Genomic DNA, 17220 nt, shown 5'->3' with positions numbered 1-17220 from the left:
CCATTTGCTACCTGTTTCTTATTTGATATATTTCTTCATATATTAAGGTAGAATAACTGTGTTGCATATCATGCTGGGTTGTTCCTGATGTGGGGGTTGGGGGTGGCTTTTACATATGGGGAAGTTGTAACACTGTGTGTTCCTGGGGGGGGGGGGGGGTTGTTGAGTAATTCAAGGGATTGTGTGCGGTGTGAGTGATAGGAGGAGGGGAGTGGATGTTGTTGCTTCTACATGATTTGTATGTGTGGTATGTAATTTTTGGATGTCTGTTGGAAGTGGGGGATAGGTGGGGTAGGGGATTAGGGGTATAGTAGGGGGTAGGGACAGGGGGGAATTCTTGGGTACCTGGGAAATCTTTTGAGGTATTTCTAGTTGCCTTCTCTGTGCACGGGTTAAGGCAGATAGGGGTGGTGATGCTGGGACGCTGCCCCTTATGCTGATCCTTTTTCTAATAGTTTGATCAGCATGTGTGCCCGGAACATGATTTATGAGTAATCTGAGATTTGGCTCTTTAAATGTAGATCGCATTCATTCCCCTATTAAACACACTAAAATTCTAACATATTGCTCCAAAATGAAGGTAGATGTCATGCTTTTGCAAGAGACTCGCCTATCACACGCGGAACACTTAAAGCTGAAGTGCAGTTGGGTAGGTGAGCTAGCTTATTCCTCCTTTAATGGTAGACAAAGTTGGGGGGTCGTTATTTTGTTTCATAAAAAGCACCCGGTTGCACTACACAAGCTGGTTCAGGATCCGGATGGCCGATTTGTGGTGTGGGTGGGGGAGGTGGCGGGAGAAAGGGTTGCTTTATGCTCAGTTTACGTTCCTAATGTCTACTTCCACTCTTTCTCCTCCCGTTTGCTAACACAACTCGCGTCAATTAGTGGATATCAGTTAATTGTGGGGGGAGACTTTAATATCACTATGGACCCACTTATAGACTGCCGTCCAGCGAAACCCAGGGCATATGCATGGGAGGATAGGGGTGTGAATTTCCTCTTGCATGAACTGGGCCTTTTAGATATCTGATGGGTGCTCCATTACACTTTTTTTCTCTCAGGTGCATGCATGGCTTGACTATCTGCTCCTTGCTCCCTCTCTTCTCTCCAAGGTGGCAGCTGCTGATGTCGCTGACGGGGCAGTCTCAGATCACTGTTTAGTATGGGTGGATATTTGTTGGCATCAGGGAGGGGGATCGTGGTGTGGTTATGGCGTTTGAATCCTACTCTATCTGGACCCCAATTTTAGAGCAGTTCTGCTCCAGGCTTGGGACCATTATCTCCTAGAAAATGACCCCGATTTGGTTGACCTCATTACATATTGGTAAGCGGGTAAGGCAGTTTTAAGAGGGAAAATTTTGGCCTACACTGCTAAAACCCGCAAAGAACGGGAACAACGCCTACTGGCCCTGATTGACCAACTGCAGGAACTTAGGGGCGAGCACATTCTTACCTGGGCTGAGGCAGTGAAGCAGGAATACAATGCTGTCCGTCAGCAATTTAATGACCTTTTAAATGCAAGGGCTACTCAGGATATCCATATGTATAAATATAATCTTCAAGATTCTCTTGGGTCTCCTCTCTTCTAAAAAGGTTTTTTTTATATTTTAAAAAAGGAAGAACGGAACAGGCTCGTTAAACTCCTCTGCAAAATGACGTGTGCAATTGTAGAATACAATTGCACACGTCGTTTGGCAGAGGAGTTTAACGAGCCTGTTCCGTTCTTCCTTTTTTAAAATATAAAAAAAAACTTTTTAGAAGAGAGGAGACCCAAGAGAATCTTGTTTTATCACTTACCTTGGAGTACATACTTCAAGCCACACTCTCTGAGGTTTTAAAGACCCCTGAAGCAGGCCTTTTGGGCCGAAACACGGCCGTGTCGGGTCATTTTTTATGAGAATTTCGTCATTTTTTATGTGAATAAACATATTTGGTATCCTCATTCAATTTCCTCACTTTTTTCTCCATATCTCACGGTTTCGTGAGGGTTTTTACCTCCTGTTTGTTTTATCTATAACCTAAATATAATCTTCACCATTGGGGAAATAAGGCGGGGAGGTTGTCCACGCTGGTGAAGCACAGAGGGGCGAAGCAGATAATAACTAAAATACGTACACGAGAGGGGAGAGTGATGCGTGCTGTAGAGGATGTCCAGAATGCCTTTATGCAGTTGTATAAGGCTCTTTATGATAAAGGGGAGAGTGACCGAGGACAGCAAGAGCTATTTTTTTGGGACCTTAATTTGCCTCAATTATCACAAGCACATAGGGACGCCCTAAATGCCGGAAGTTTGCCAGGCTATCCAATGCCTCAACCTAGCGAGAGCGCTGGGACCTGATGGCTTGGGCCCTGAGTTCTATAAAATCCTTGACGAGAGAATTGGGCGTCCTTTCCATGAGCTTTGCCATCATTTGTGTACAACTGGGGAGGCAGGAGGAAGACTGGCTCAGGGTGGCACTGGTCAAAATGGTCATGCTTCCTAAAATACTGTACCCATTGCAGCTCTTGTCCCTATGGATCTCTAGACGGGAGGAGGAGCTCTATAGAGGGACTATAGGGTCTTTTATATGGGCAGGTCATAGGGCACGGATTGGCTATATCAAATTGACCCACTCTCAGTTTAAGGGGGGACTCAATCTGCCGGATCTGCCACTCTAAAACGTGGCAGCACTGCTTAGGTGGATTCATGAGCTCCATATGGAAGTCTACAAATATATGCGCCACATTATATATGTGTTAACGTCTGTGCTTTCCTCGCCCTCTGGTGGCCAGAACGGGTGGCTGCTATGGACCATCACCCGTTCCAGATTTCAGCTCAGTCCGGTCTGGATCTTCCAGGCTGCCAGGTTTGCTTGTGTTGTTTGAGCCTGCACAGCACCCATAGCTGCCTGGTGATTGCAGCAGCTGAGCCTCAACTGCTTCTGGGCTTATTAGCCATCTTGAAACATTTCTGCTTTGCCTTTGCATCGTCTAAGGCCCTGGTATGTTGGGGTGCTGGTGCACTTCTGCTGTTTCCAGTTTCTAGTTTATTCCTGCTTGATTCTTGTCTGTTCTTGCTAGTCTGTGGATAGTTAGATTAGATGGTTGTTTGTTGGCTTGTCTTGTCTCTGAGTTGTAGTTCGGTGTTGGTTGTCTGTTTGTATCTTACTGGCTGCTTTGCAGCGTTTAGTTTTGTGTCTTGTTAGTGTTTTGCTCCCTGTTTTAGTGGCTGTTTTCAGCTTTCAGCCTGTCCTTTGTCCTATCCTTTCCCTGCCTTGCTGTCCCTGTGCTGCCTAGCTGTTATCCAGTTCTGCCCTGTCCAGTAAGTCCTGCCGGCCACCTGAAGCCTGGAGCTCGACTCTTGGTGAAAAGTGGCCAGGTGCAGGTGAAGCCTAACTGTTTGTCAGAGATCTGCCCTGTCTCTAGCGTGGGGGGCACAACCTAGTTTCCTGCTTGTATACGTGACAATATGGGAAGATTGCTCTCAATCTTCTTCGCTTGGGGGGGGGGGGGGGCCTCTGGTGCATCTCCCTTCCTGGCAGTGGTTGACAATCCTTGCTTCACTATGAGACAAGGCATGACTTGATTTAGGGTATGGGCAGGGAGGGGTTGTTGTTATGTGGGCCATTTCACAGTACCAGAGGGGGATACCTTCCCATCGTTTGAGCAGGCACAGGAGCGGTGGCAGCTTTCTCGCTCAGATTTCTTGGCATTCCTGCAGTTGCGACACTATTGCACTCCCTTGATCCCCTCTGGCAGTCGAGGCCTGGTTTTCACCCTCCTGGATAAACTCTTTTGCCAGTTTCCTGCTCAGGCAAACAAATTGGCAGCGTGGTATGCCTTGGGCAGGTAACAACGTCTCGCTCCTTCATTTGCTTGCCTGGCCCAATGGTGGGGGGAGCAGCTGGGGGAAGATCTGTCTGAGGCGGAATTGACCACCTGTTTTGTGTCGGCCTCTAAAGCTACTCCTAGTGTGAACCTGCAAGAGATGCAATTCAAGCTACTGCATGGAGCTTATATTACTAGATCTAGGGGGAAACAGATGGGCCTTTGGGATGATGATATTTGTATATGTTACCAGTGCTCAGCGGGTACTCTAGTTCACCACTTTCTGGAATGCACGAGGTTTAGTGAATTCTGGACTGGAGTGTTTGGCTCTTTGGAGCGTGTGGTTGACATGCCTATTGAATGATCTTATCGAGTGTTAGTTTTGGGGTATGAGTCATATATGCACAGTCAGGGGATTTTTGCCTCCCAGGGTTGTTTTCTGTGTGTGGCGCTAATGCTGGCCAGAAAGATCATATTAATTCACTGGGTTGCTGAAAATCCGTGGAATGCAAAGATGCTCCAGATGGCCCGCTGAGAAAGGGAGTGGCTTAAGTCCTCCAGTAGCATAAGTACATAAGTATTGCCATACTGGGAAAGACCAAAGGTCCATCGAGCCCAGCATCCTGTTTCCAACAGTGGCCAATCCAGGTCACAAATACCTGCCAAGATCCCAAAAAAGTACAAAACATTTTATACTGCTTATCCCAGAAATAGTGGATTTTCCCCAAGTCCATTTAATAATGGTCTATGGACTTTTCCTTTAGGAAGCCAAACCTTTTTTAAACTCCGCTAAGCTAACTGCCTTTACCACATTCTCTGGCAATGAATTCCAGAGTTTAATTACAAGTTGAGTGAAGAAAAGTTTTCTCAGATTCGTTTTAAATTTACTACATTGTAGCTTAATCGCATGCCCCCTAGTCCTAGTATTTTTGGAAAGCGTGAACAGACGCTTCACATCCACCTGTTCCACTCCACTCATTATTTTATATACCTCTATCATGTCTCCCCTCAGCCGTCTCTTCTCCAAGCTGAATAGCCCTAGCCTCCTTAGTCTTTCTTCATAGGGAAGTCGTCCCATCCCCGCTATCATTTTAGTCGCCCTTCGCTGCACCTTTTCCAATTCTACTATATCTTTCCTGAGATGCGGCGACCAGAATTGAACACAATACTCAAGTTGCGGTCGCACCATGGAGCGATACAACGGCATTATAACATCCTCACACCTGTTTTCCATACCTTTCCTAATAATACCCAACATTCTATTTGCTTTCCTAGCCGCAGCAGCACACTGAGCAGAAGGTTTCAGTGTGTTATTGACGACGACACCCAGATCCCTTTCTTGGTCCGTAACTCCTAACGTGGAACCTTGCATGACGTAGCTATAATTCAGGTTCTTTTTTCCCACATGCATCACCTTGCACTTGCTCACATTAAACGTCATCTGCCATTTAGCCGCCTAGTCTCCCAATCTTGTAAGGTCCTCTTGTAATTTTTCACAATCCTGTCGCGAGTTAACGACTTTGAATAACTTTGTGTCATCAGCAAATTTAATTACCTCGCTAGTTACTCCCATCTGTAAATCATTTGTAAATATATTAAAAAGCAGCGGTCCTAGCACAGACCCCTGAGGTCTGATTAGATCTTGTTCTCAGTTGCGGAGTATTGTTGGATATTTTCCATATTCTTTTGTTTAGTGATTTGTCCTGCACTTCAATAAAGATATTTACAAAAAAAAAAGAAAGGTCCGTCTTAGAGCCATTTTCAAACAGGAAAAGCGTCTGGGTTTCCATTTAGAAAATGGCTCTAAGATGGACATATTTGTAGAGAAGATGTCTAAAAAGAGATATGCACAGCTTACAAACGCCAAAAAAACAGGCACTAGAATGTCAGTCTGGCATTATTTTGAGAGAAATGACCACACATATGTCCCTGCAGATCAGAGGGGCAGCCTAGTAGTTGGTGCAGTAGACTTTAAACAATGGCACCCTGGTACAATTCCCACCATAACTCCTTTCTTTTGTATTGTGAACCCTCCAGGAACAGAATAAAACCCACTGTACCTAACTGTGGGGCTCTTTTACTAAGCTGCGTAGACACGTATGCACGTCCTACGCGCGTTAATTTTGAACTACCGCTCGGCTACCGTATGGCCTGGGTGATAATTTAATTTTCTACAGGTGCCCACTACGTGCACACTATGCGCCCTGGAAAATTTCTGTTTTGCGGCACTAACCAGGCAGTAATCAGGATTGTACGTTCGCTGATGATTACTGCCCTGTTAATGCGTGAGACTTTATCACTAGGTCAGTGGGTGGCGGTAAGGTTTCAGGCCCAAAATGGAAGCACACCAATTTTTATTTTGTTGCATGTCAGTTTTCGGCCAAAAAAAAAAAAGAAGGCCTTTTTTGCAGGTGCACTGAAAAATGGACCTGCTCTGTTGGATGTGCACATAATGCCTGATGCTGCCATAGCTCTGTTATGATCCTGTTAGAATTCTGCTAGTCAGACAGGGGAATGCTTGGGACTGCTCCTGATTGGCCCGTCAGGGGCTGAGCTGATGTCAGTCTGATCCACTTAAGCTTACCTTTCTCTACAACCCCTGCTTTGGCGTTATTCCTATTCTGCTAATTCCTTCCCTTCACTCTGTCTGAGCTGTTAGCTCTGTGCTTTCGTGGGGTTTGATTACTCCTTACCTTGCTTGCAGTTTCTGTTCCTCTGTCTCTGTTTGCCAGCTGCTTCTAGTGTGTGTCTAATTACCTCTCTACACTGCACCTGGGATTCTCTCTGTTTGGCTGTGGAGCTGTGTGGTGAGTTCCTACCTCGTTCCGTTCCAGTTTGTTTGTTTTGGTTCCCCTTCCTCCAGAGTTACCCTTTGTTGCTGTGTTTGTATTCTGATTTGTATGTCCTGCCCTTGTAGCAGGCTCGGGACCCTTTGTTTCTCCCTGTGGGGGTTGTTTGTTTGCTCTTTCCTTGTACTCCGATGAACCCCGTTTTCTGCAGTGTTCCCTGCCTCTGGCAGCTGTGTGTTTGAGCTTGGTTTAACCCTTTGTCTGCAGAGTTTCTCTGCTTCTAGCGGTTGTCTGCTTGGTGCAGTTTTCCCTTGTGACTGTCAGTCCTTTCTTTGCTGTAATTGTCTTCTGTATTGCTGAGCACGGTTCCTTTCTGTGCTGGGGGTGTGTTAGGCACCGCACTCCGTTTTGCTGACTTTTCCCTGTCCTGTCCATTGAGGGTCACTGCTTACAGTAACTTTATTTTGCAGTCCCTCATTTCCTTTGTGTGCTGTGGGGTACTGCTTGATGTGTTGCTGTGTGTGCTTCCTTTTCTCCTTGATTGCGTAGGGCACTGCCTTGTGTTTCTTGTAGATACGTCTGTTGGTTCCTTTTCCTATGTGTCCTTAGCCAGCACCGTAGGTGTGTGCTGGTGCTCTAGTTCCCGTGGAGACCTCCTCGTTTTTCCTCTTTCTCCCCTCCCTATGTATGATTCGGTTCCGGTTAGGCTGTGAGGCCCACATGCTTGAATTCTGAGTAAATGGGTTCCCGATCGGCTGTGAGGCTCGCCTGAATGCCCTATCTTCCTTGTCGTCAGCAGCATATGAATCCATTACGAATGGGTTGTGTCCACCGACCAGCAGGGGGAGATAGAGAACACTGAAAACCATAGTGCCTCTAGGACGGCTAGCTCCATCTGCCTCTCAGTATTTTTTCTCTATCTCCCAGCAGGGTTGGACGCAGCTTGTTCAGCTCCTTGAAGATTCTGCCTGAGGTGGCTCCTGTGCTTTTGCCAGTTGTAGCAGGGGTGTTGTGGCTAAGTGGAGCCCACTTTAAAGGCACATAGGTTCGCCCTTTCCCTGCCTTACCCTTCCCCCTGTGTGGATGCAGGCATATAGGTTCGCCCTTTCCATTCCTTTCCCACCCTCTTCTGCCTCCGGAGTGCCTCTGTAGCTGTTTGCCTCCAACTTTCCTCACAGCGTTTAAAAAAAAAACAAAAAAAAAAACCCTTGCTTTTCAGCGCTGCTATTTCTGAGGCTTTTCCTGACTGTGCAGCATGACCGGAGCTCGTGGACTTGGTCCTTTGAGGTAAGAGCGGTACTCAGCTCCTCCGGGGAGGGCCCGCGGACGGCATTCCGATCGGGGTGATTTTGGCGTGAAGCCGCCATTTTGAATTTTATTCCGCTGTTTTTCGGCGATGGCTGCTGAGGGTGTTAAGTGCTGTTCCCGTTGTGGGAAGTGCAGATCAGCAGCGGGGCTCTGTAAAACGTGCTGTTTAGACAGTAGAGCCAGTACGAGCATGGCGAGCGATGATTCTTCCCGCTCGATGGAGCTGGCAGCGGGCGCCATCTTGGAAGCGCCGCATGGCTTGACCCCCGTGGTTGCGGAGGAGTCTGAAAGCAGAAGGGCGCCTCGGGCCGAGGCTACCAGAGGAGCTCCGTTCCCCGTGGCTCCTAATTCGGAGACGGGAGGTCAGGGTGAGTTTTTGTCCCTCGAGTTTGTGCTTATTTTACATAAAGCCTTCATGCTGAAAAGAGCTTTGCCGCAGGTGTCTGACACTGCGTTGCTACCTGGTTCCCCTCCGACTGATGATGGCCCAGGGCTGATGCCAGATGTGGATGCCCCTGAGTGTTGGATGCACGCTAAGCATAGACGGGTAAATTCCCCGTCAGAGAGTGGCGCTTCCCCCTTCCCCCCCATGGTCGGGCTGTGGGGACCTTAAGGGATGTGGCAGGCCTTCGTGGTCTGAAGAGCCAGAGGAAGGATCCGGTTTGCCACTGGATCTGAATGATCCCATTGTGGTTCGGATTTTCCACCGCAATGAGCTGCCAGCACTTATCTCTGATGCCTTACAGGCCCTCCTGTTCAAGGCGAGGCCTCCTCTGGCAATCCGAGGATGGTGAGTACTAAGAAGCCTGCTCGTGCCTTTCCTTTGCATGACTCCATCCAAGAGCTTATTTCTGCTCAATGGGCTGACCCCAAGGGGCCCTTGAAAGTGGCCAGGGCGATGGGTCATCTTTACCCTCTGAGTGAGGAGCACTTGGCCCGTTTTGGGATGCCTAAAGTGGATGCATTGGTCACGGCGGTGACAAAAAAGACCACCCTCCCAGTAGAGGGAAGGGTCGCCCTGAAGGACATTCAGGACCGGCGGCTGGAATCAGCGCTAAAACGGTCCTTTGAGATTTCGGGCCTAGCCTTAAGGGTGTCTGTTTGCAGTTCTTATGTTGCTCGAGCCTGCCTCTCTTGGTTACAACAGGCAGTGGAACAGCCCGTGGATGGTGCGGAGTCCCTCGCTGAGGTTGCACCGTGCATGGAGTCGGCCTTGTCATTTTTAGCTGACACTCTATGATCTGGTCAGAGCTTCGGCTAAACAGATGTCTGTGGCGGTGTCCGCCCGCCACCTTCTATAGCTACGGCATTGGGCGGCTGACATGGCCTCTAAGCAAAGGCTGGTGAAGTTTCTCTTTCGGGGCCTTCTGTCATTTGGAGAGGAGTTGGAGAAGATTGTTAAAGACCTGGGGGATGCTAAACCCCAGCGGTTACCTGAGGATAGGCCGTGGCCTTCTTCCAAGGGTCAAGTGGTTCCCTCCTCCTCCTCCAGACATTGTTTCCGTGAAGCTAGAAGGTATCGCCCGGGGCGCTCTGCTGGGTTTACTCAACGTGCCCGCTTTCAGCAGAGGAACTCCTTTCGCTCGGACAAACGCTCCGCAGCAGCAGACTCAAGGCCAGGAGTTCAGGGCCGTCCTCCACAATGATAGGACGCTGGTCCACTCCTCCTTTTCAGCTGTAGGAGGACGCCTTTCCCTCTTTCTCGAGGAGTGGACCAAGATTACGTCAGATCAGTGGGTCCTGGACCTGATCAGAGAAGGTTACCGATTGGAATTCGGTGCCCCGGTGAGAGATGTGTTTGTGGAGTCCCGATGTGGTACTGCTGTCAAACGGGCAGCGGGACCTTACAAGTCTTGTTGCACCTTGGAGTGGTGATCCCTGTGCCTCTTGCCGAACACGGCTGCGGTCGTTTCGGCCCATTCTCGACTTAAAGAAAGTCAACGAGTCACTAAGAGTGTGGCATTTTCACATGGAAACCCTGTGCTCCGTCATTGCGGTGGTACAGCCAGGATAATTCTTCACGTCTCTGGACCTAAAAGAAGCTTACTTGCACATTCCTATATGGCCCCCGCACCAACGGTTCCTCCGGTTTGCGGTGTTGGGAAATCGTTTCCAGTTTCGGGCCTTGCCTTTTGGCCTCGCCACAGCTCCCCGAACCTTTTCCAAGGTAATGGTGGTAGTAGCTGCTTTTCTCAGGCGAGAGGGTATCTGCAGAAGAGAGTCATCATGTAACAGCCAGAGTGGTCTCAGTAGTGCAATCTCTGGGCTGGGTCGTCAATATACCCAAAAGTCACCTGACCCCCTCTCAATCTCTAGAATATTTGGGGGTCCGGTTCGACACGGCCTCGGGTTTTGTCTTTCTACCCGACCAAAAGCGGTGCAAGCTTCAGAATCAGGTCCGTCTGCTCCTGAGGATGCCTTGCCCGCGAGCTTGGGACTTTGTCCAGCTGTTTGGGGTCGATGACGGCCACCTTGGAAGTGGTGCCATGGGCGACAGCGCACATGAGACCTCTGCAGATTGCCCTGCTTCAGCGATGGTCTCCTATGTCCCAGGATTATTAATGCAGACTCACGTGGCTCCCTGCGGCCCGACTCAGTATGGAGAGTTGGCTCTCACAGCATGCTGCGGCGAGGAATGCCGCTGGCGCTTCTCGTTTGGTGCCTGGTGGTAACGGATGCCAGCCTGAAGGGCTGGGGAGCACATTGCCAGGGAAGCTATGCCCAGGGCCTGTGGACACCCGAGGAAACTGAGTGGTCCATCAATCACTTGGAACTGAGAGTGATATTCCAGGCTCGTCTGGCCTTTCACAAGACTCTGGAGGGACTGGCTGTCCGAGTTCTGTCGGACAACACGACAGCAGTGGCCTACATAAATCGACAAGGCGGCACTCAGTGTCAAACACTGGCCGCAGAGGCCGCTCAGATATGCCACTGGGCCGAGCTACATCTGCAGTTTCTGTCAGCAGCTCACATAGCAGGTCAGAGCAACGTGCAAGCTGACTTTCTAAGCAGGTATCAAATCGACCCTGCTGAGTGGGAACTGGTAGACGAAGTGTTCCTTCAGATCTGTGCCAAATGGGGAACGTCTGTAGCGGATCTTATGGCCTCAAGCACAAATGCCAAAGTCCCGTCCGTTTTCAGCAGACTGTGAGATCCTCGCTCGGCGGGGTTGGATGCCTTGGCTCAACCCTGGTCCCCGGGCCTCTTGTATGTGTTCCCTCCTTGGCCCTTAATAGGGCGACTCCTCCTGCGAATTCGGTTGCATCAAGGAGTGGCGATCCTCATTGCCCCGGATTGGCCCAGGCGGCCGTGGTATGCGGACCTCTGGCGGATGCTGGTGGAGGCTCCCCTTCCTTTGCCTCTGGTACCGAACCTGTTGACGCAGGGTCCGGTGACCATGGAGGATCCATGCCGCTTTGGTCTTATGGCATGGCTATTGAGAGGGCGCAATTGAGAGACAAGGGCTATTCTAACAAGGTCATCTCCACTCTCTTGCAGGTCCGCAAGCGTTCCACTTCCGTTGCCTATGCTTGGATCTGGCGCCAGTTTGAGGCTTGATGTGTTTCTAAAGCGATCACACCCATGCAGGCTTCTCTCTCGCCGATACTTGACTTTTTGCAGGATGGTATACAAAAAGGCTTGGCTTATAATTCCCTGCGTGTTCAAGTGGCAGCCTTGGCATGTTTTCGGGGGAAAGTCGCTGGCCTCTCCCTGGCTGCGCATCCGGACATTGCACGGTTTCTTAGAGGGGTGCTTCGGCTCCGGCCTCCCGTGCGGGCCCCTTGTCCGGCTTGGAACTTGGGGCTAGTATTAAAGGCTCTTCTGTGTTCGTCCTTCGAGCTGCTGAGGAGAGCTTCGGAGAAGGATGTGACTCTAAAGACAGTCTTTTTTTGGTGGCCATTACATCGGCGAGACGGGTGTCTGAGCTCCAGGTGCTGTCCTGTCAAGACCCATTTCTGCAATTCTCAGAGTCCGGAGTTATGGTACGTACTGTGCCTTCCTTCCTGCCTAAGGTGGTTTCAGCGTTTCTCCTAAACCAGCCTATTTATCTGCCCTCCTTTACTAGGGAGGAGTTTCCGGAATCTTTTGGGCAGTTGCGCCTTCTGGGTGTGCGCAGGGCTCTGTTGCAGTATCTGCAGATGTCTAATGCTTTCAGGACCTCTGATCACCTTTTTGTATTGTTGTCAGGTCCTCGCAGAGGGTCTCCAGCGTCTAAAGCCACTATAGCCTGTTGGCTTAAGGAGGCCATTTTTTTCTGCATATCTGCTATCTGGCTAGCCTCCGCCTGACGCCTTTAAGACACATTCCACAAGAGCGATTTCTTCCTCTTGGGCTGAGACGGGAGCTCTCTCTTTGCAAGAGATATGTAGTGCAGCTACTTGGGCTTCTAAGCTCTCTTTTGCCCGTCATTACAGGCTGGATGTGGCTGCCAGGAGGGACGCGCTTTTTGGATCACAAGTGCTTGCGCGTGGTGTGGCTTGTTCCCGCCCTATCTAGAGATTGCTTTGATACATCCCATTCGTAATGGATTCATCTGCTGCTGATGACAAGGAAGGGAAAATTAGGTTCTTACCTTGGTAATGTTTTTTCCTTTAGTCACTACAGATGAATCCATGATCCCTCCCTGATTGACTCTGTTTTGTGTTCAGTTTTTCCTGCAGACATGTTCCCTCATTGGGAGAAGTTGGAAAACAGTCTTCAGGATTTCTGTTCTACTCCAGGAGGTTGAGTTCGTCCCTCCTTTGTGTTATTGCTCCTGTTCTGGGGCGTTCGTTCACTGTGAGGAAAGTTCATGTTATGCTACTTTGCGGTTTAACACTGCTTTGGAAGCTTCAAAATACTGAGAGGCAGATGGAGCTAGCCGTCCTAGTGGCACTATGGTTTTCAGTGTTCTCTATCTCTCCCTGCTGGTAGGTGGGCAGAACCCATTCGTGATGGATTCATCTGCTGTGACTAAAGGAAAGAAAATTACCAAGGTAAGAACCTAATTTTCCCTTTTGGTTGCTGCGTGTATGTGCAGGACTTGGTAGCTGGGGGGTAGTGTGTAGCGCCTGCTCGGTCCACCCCGGCCTTGGCCTAACACCTATTCTAGGGCTTGGCCTGGGCTCAAGGGCTCACAACCTGAGCAACAAGCTCCTGGTAACCCTTTTTAGTTTTTAGTTCTTAGTGGGGTGGGAGAGGGTCAGCATCTACTGGGGGATTAAGGAGGGATCAAGCCTTAATCCACCAGTGGTTAGCTGGTCATTCAGAACATTTTTTTTTAATTTGTTTACTTGGACGTGATTGAAACCTGTCTACATAAAAACGTACTACCTTTTAAACTTCTATGTGTCTTCCTGAAAGATGTCCTAATTTTGGGGCCACCTTAGTCCTGTCCAAAACAGACCCACAACATGCCCCCTTTCTGTTTGGCCGAACTCTGTGCAAAATGTCCAAATTTTGCTTTTTCAAAATTGTGATTTGGACGTTTCAGCAGAAACACATCCTTCAAAATGAGAGCCATAGCACGAGGAATGTTCCAATTTGAAATTTCTTCCTAAAAGTATCCCATTAGTACCCCAGATACTCGAAGTGGAAAACTCCGTATCTGTGCCTTAATCCTGTTTGACCATAATAAAGCTTACTCTGGATACTCCAGGATTGCCATTGCAGGCCCTTCTATTGTTTATCAATCCTGTCTACCTATTCCAAGCCACCCGAGTACTCGCCTACTTTTCTTGGTCTCTCTTCCTATCCCTCTCTCCTCTCCTCTTCTATTCCATCTAGTGTTGATTCACCAAAAAGAATAATCGTGCACAAGCAGGCTAAAAAGCACTGGCAAGTGATTATTGTATTGTATTGTAACATTTATAACCCGCGCTTTCCCGTTATGCAAAAAGATGGGCAGATTGTGCCCCACCCTTTCCACCCCGGCCTTTGCTAGTTGCAATATTTGCAATCTGACCCTCACCATTCTAGTTCCCCAAACAGAATTTGTAAACACTTATTGAATGCCTTGAAATAACTTCCTGGTACTGGGATTGAGAGCACCAAAGAGGTTAGATTGAGAACAGGAGTGAGGCTATCTAGCCCATTATATGGGTTGAAGCCAGAAGACGGAGATTGCCGCTACACTGGTTCATCCTGAACAGTAGCAAATGTTATTGAAAACAATAACAAACGAATATTAGAAATAATGGACTACCTATGGGTGGTCCACCTGCAAAAAGTCAAAAGCTGTTCCAGTTGGATAGGCAGTGCCTTAAAAGGTGGAGGACAAAAGATTTTCTTTCTTATTTGACAGCTTTTTAATTTATTTGAAAATTTCCCATATCCTATATAATAATTCTCACCTCCAGCGTTCTAATGTGCGTGGTACCGTGGCTCCCTCGGAGGTGGTCTGCTAGGCAGTTTAGAATGCACTGACGTCAGTGATGTCACTGACAGCTGATTCCAAGGCAAGGGGAGGAGTAGGGAAACACGCGGAGCGTGTTTCCATACTCCTCCCCCTGCCTGGGAAACAGCTGTCAGTGCCCCCCCCTCGGCGCAACACCCAAGCCCCTGCCCTGCAAAACCGCGAGCCAGGCAGGGGGAGGAGTAGGGAAACACGTGGAGCGTGTTTCCCTACTCCTCCCCTGCCTACCAATCAGCTCTCAGTGCCCCCCCCTCGGCGCAACACCCAAGGCCCTCCGCCCCGGCGCAGCACCCAAGCCCCTACCACCCCTCGACGCATCACCCAAGACCCTCCCCCCGGTGCATCACCGAAGCCCCTACCCCCCCCCCCTCGGGCACATCAACTCCCTCGCCACCCGCAGCCGCCAATACTAACGCTGTCCGGCCGCTGTTGCTTCTCCTGTGGCCGGTACAAAAAGCGGCTCCGTAGACAGCCATCTGGCATTGGCTGTCGTCACTGCAGCCGCTCCTCCTCTCCCCTCCACGCCACTGCCCCTGCAGGAAGACCCCGGAGGAGCGCAGCGATGTCAGAGGGGAGAGGAGGAGCGGCTGCAGAGATGACAGCCAATGCCAGATGGCTGTCTACGGAGCCGTGTTTCAGGTTTAAAATCTTTTTTTGGCTTTTTTCTTTTTGTACCGGCCGCTGCTGCTCAACAGGAGACGCAGCAGCGGCCGGACAGCGTTAGTATTGGCGGCTGCGGGTGGCGAGGGGGTTGATGTGCCTGAGGGGGGGGGGTAGGGGCTTGGGTGATGCGCTGGGGGGGGGGGGGGGGGGGGGTTTGGGTGATGCGCCGAGGGGGGAGAGGAGGGTCGCTGGACATGGGTGGCTGGAGGGGGGAGGGGAGGGTCACTGGACATGGGTGGCTGCATGGGGAGAGGAGGGTCGCTGGACATGGATGGCTGTGGGGGGGCAGGGAAGAGGGAGGTGGGGAGAGGGTCCTGAGACCAGATGGGTGGTGGCAGGGGAGACAGAAGGGATGCTGCAGGGGGGGCAGGGGGAGAGGAGGGTCACTGGACATGGGTGGCTGCAGGGGGGCAGGGGAGAGAGGTGGGACACTGGACATGGGTGGATACAGGGGGGGCAAGGGGAAAGGAGAGGAGGGTCGTTGGACATGGGTGACTGCAGGGGGGCAGGGGAGAGGAGGGTCGCTGGACATGGGTAGCTGCAGGGGGAGAGGAGGGTTGCTGGACATGGGTGGCTGCAGGGTGGGCAGGGGGAGAGGAGAGTCACTGGACATGGGTGGCTGCAGGGGGAGCAGGGGAGAGAGGAGGGCCGCTGCACATGCGTGGCTGCAGGGGCAGAGGAGGGTTGGTGGGGAGGGGGTCCTGGGACCAGATGGGTGGCTGCAGGGGGGGACAGGGGAGACAGGAAGGACACTGCAGGGGGGGGGGGGGATTACCTTGCTAGCGCCCGTTTCATTGCCTACTGAAATGGGCCTTTTATACTAGTGTAGCTATAAATATCATGAAATAAAAACTGAGTATCACTAAAATGGCTTCAAAAATTATTGTAGCTGGTGGAAACAGCACTAATGAAGGCTATATTTTGTGCTCATTTTTCTATACAATTCATTAATATATGGCCAAATTTTAGTGAGGATATCCTGTTTACTGTTGGGTTCATGTTAACTGTTGTAATCTGGCGAGGGGTTCTCGCTTACCGGTCCCTTCATCGGTATCAGAGGCAGACGGTGAGGGCGATTCCTTTTCCCCCTGAGTTTGTCTTATTAATGCATCGGGCCTTTCTTATGAAGAGAGCTCTGCCGGAGTTCTCTAATTTCTCCATGCACGCTGGTGTTCCCTCGGTCCCAGAGGCCCCTGCTAATTTTACCTTGCTTTAAGCCATTCATGAGGTACTTCAGGTGGAGAAATGTCTATGATTGCTTCTTTGCAAATTTCTCTTCTAAAGACACTGCCTTCTATTTAAAAAAAAAATAAATGCAGATTAAAGCAATTTAATTCCATCTATATTTTGCAGATTTGAATGAAATGAGCATTGCATATATTTAACATCCCTTTGTTTTTGTTTGTGTGAACATATGCTGGTTCAACGTTCATTGCATTATTTTAGTTTGTCTGACTAGTAATCTTTTTTTGAAGGACAGACAGATGCCGTACTCAAGTCATTAAACATCTGACATAGGAAATTCACTTGTGTGAAGCTTGTCAAAGAAATATTTAGTTTATTAAACACTTTTTTTTGTGGGATCAGCAGGCCTTATATCTACTGCATTTTCCCCTTTTCTTCAGATCTGAACTGTTCTTTTTGATTGCTGGGGGAGGAATCAGCAGATGTCAACACCAACAGACCCTGGTGCAATGCCTCACCCTGGGCCTTCCCCAGGGCCAGGCCCTTCTCCTGGACCTATTCTAGGACCCAGTCCAGGACCAGGACCTTCACCAGGTTCAGTACACAGCATGATGGGGCCAAGTCCTGGGCCACCTGGTGTCACACATCCAATGGCAACTCTGGGGCATTCGGATTATCCACAGGAAGGCATACATCAAATACATAAGGTAATAATAAAATAGTGCTATAATTAATCTTAAAATATAATAAATTGTCCAACAGTACTAGGTTTTATTGTGTTTGCTGTAAGTTATTAGGGAAATATTTACCCTGACTATATCCAAAATAGGAATTTTTAACAACTTTGAAGAACTAAAAAGTTAGATCACTAATCTTAAGCAAGCATGAAATACTTCATCTTCAGTACCTAAAACAAAATTATAAATTTTGCACTGTATATATAGTTTTCAGCAGGGGTGTTTAATGTTTTAAAATACTTAGATGCTGCCAGCCAAAATTGTTGAGAGGAGAGAAAAAGTTCTTTTAGGGTATTCTTTGTCATCCAAACAAAATGGTTGTGTCCATCTACTAGCG

At 49.4% G+C, this 17220-nt stretch overlaps 1 protein-coding gene across 5 annotated transcripts in view; it reads left to right on the top strand.

The window, feature by feature from the left end:
• Window positions 1-17220, top strand: part of SMARCA2 (SWI/SNF related, matrix associated, actin dependent regulator of chromatin, subfamily a, member 2) — a 679721-nt gene that overhangs the window by 42428 nt on the left and 620073 nt on the right. For all 5 annotated transcript variants that reach the window (XM_030193821.1, XM_030193826.1, XM_030193822.1 and 2 more), the window contains exon 2: window positions 16587-16853. In XM_030193821.1, coding sequence (XP_030049681.1) covers window positions 16629-16853 — 225 coding nt within the window. In that variant the 5' untranslated portion in view covers window positions 16587-16628. The remainder of the gene's footprint in view (window positions 1-16586; window positions 16854-17220) is intronic.

This window comes from Microcaecilia unicolor, chromosome 2, assembly GCF_901765095.1.
Source record: "Microcaecilia unicolor chromosome 2, aMicUni1.1, whole genome shotgun sequence".
In the NCBI taxonomy this organism is placed as follows: domain Eukaryota; kingdom Metazoa; phylum Chordata; class Amphibia; order Gymnophiona; family Siphonopidae; genus Microcaecilia; species Microcaecilia unicolor.
This window is presented reverse-complemented; position numbering and strand designations above follow the sequence as displayed.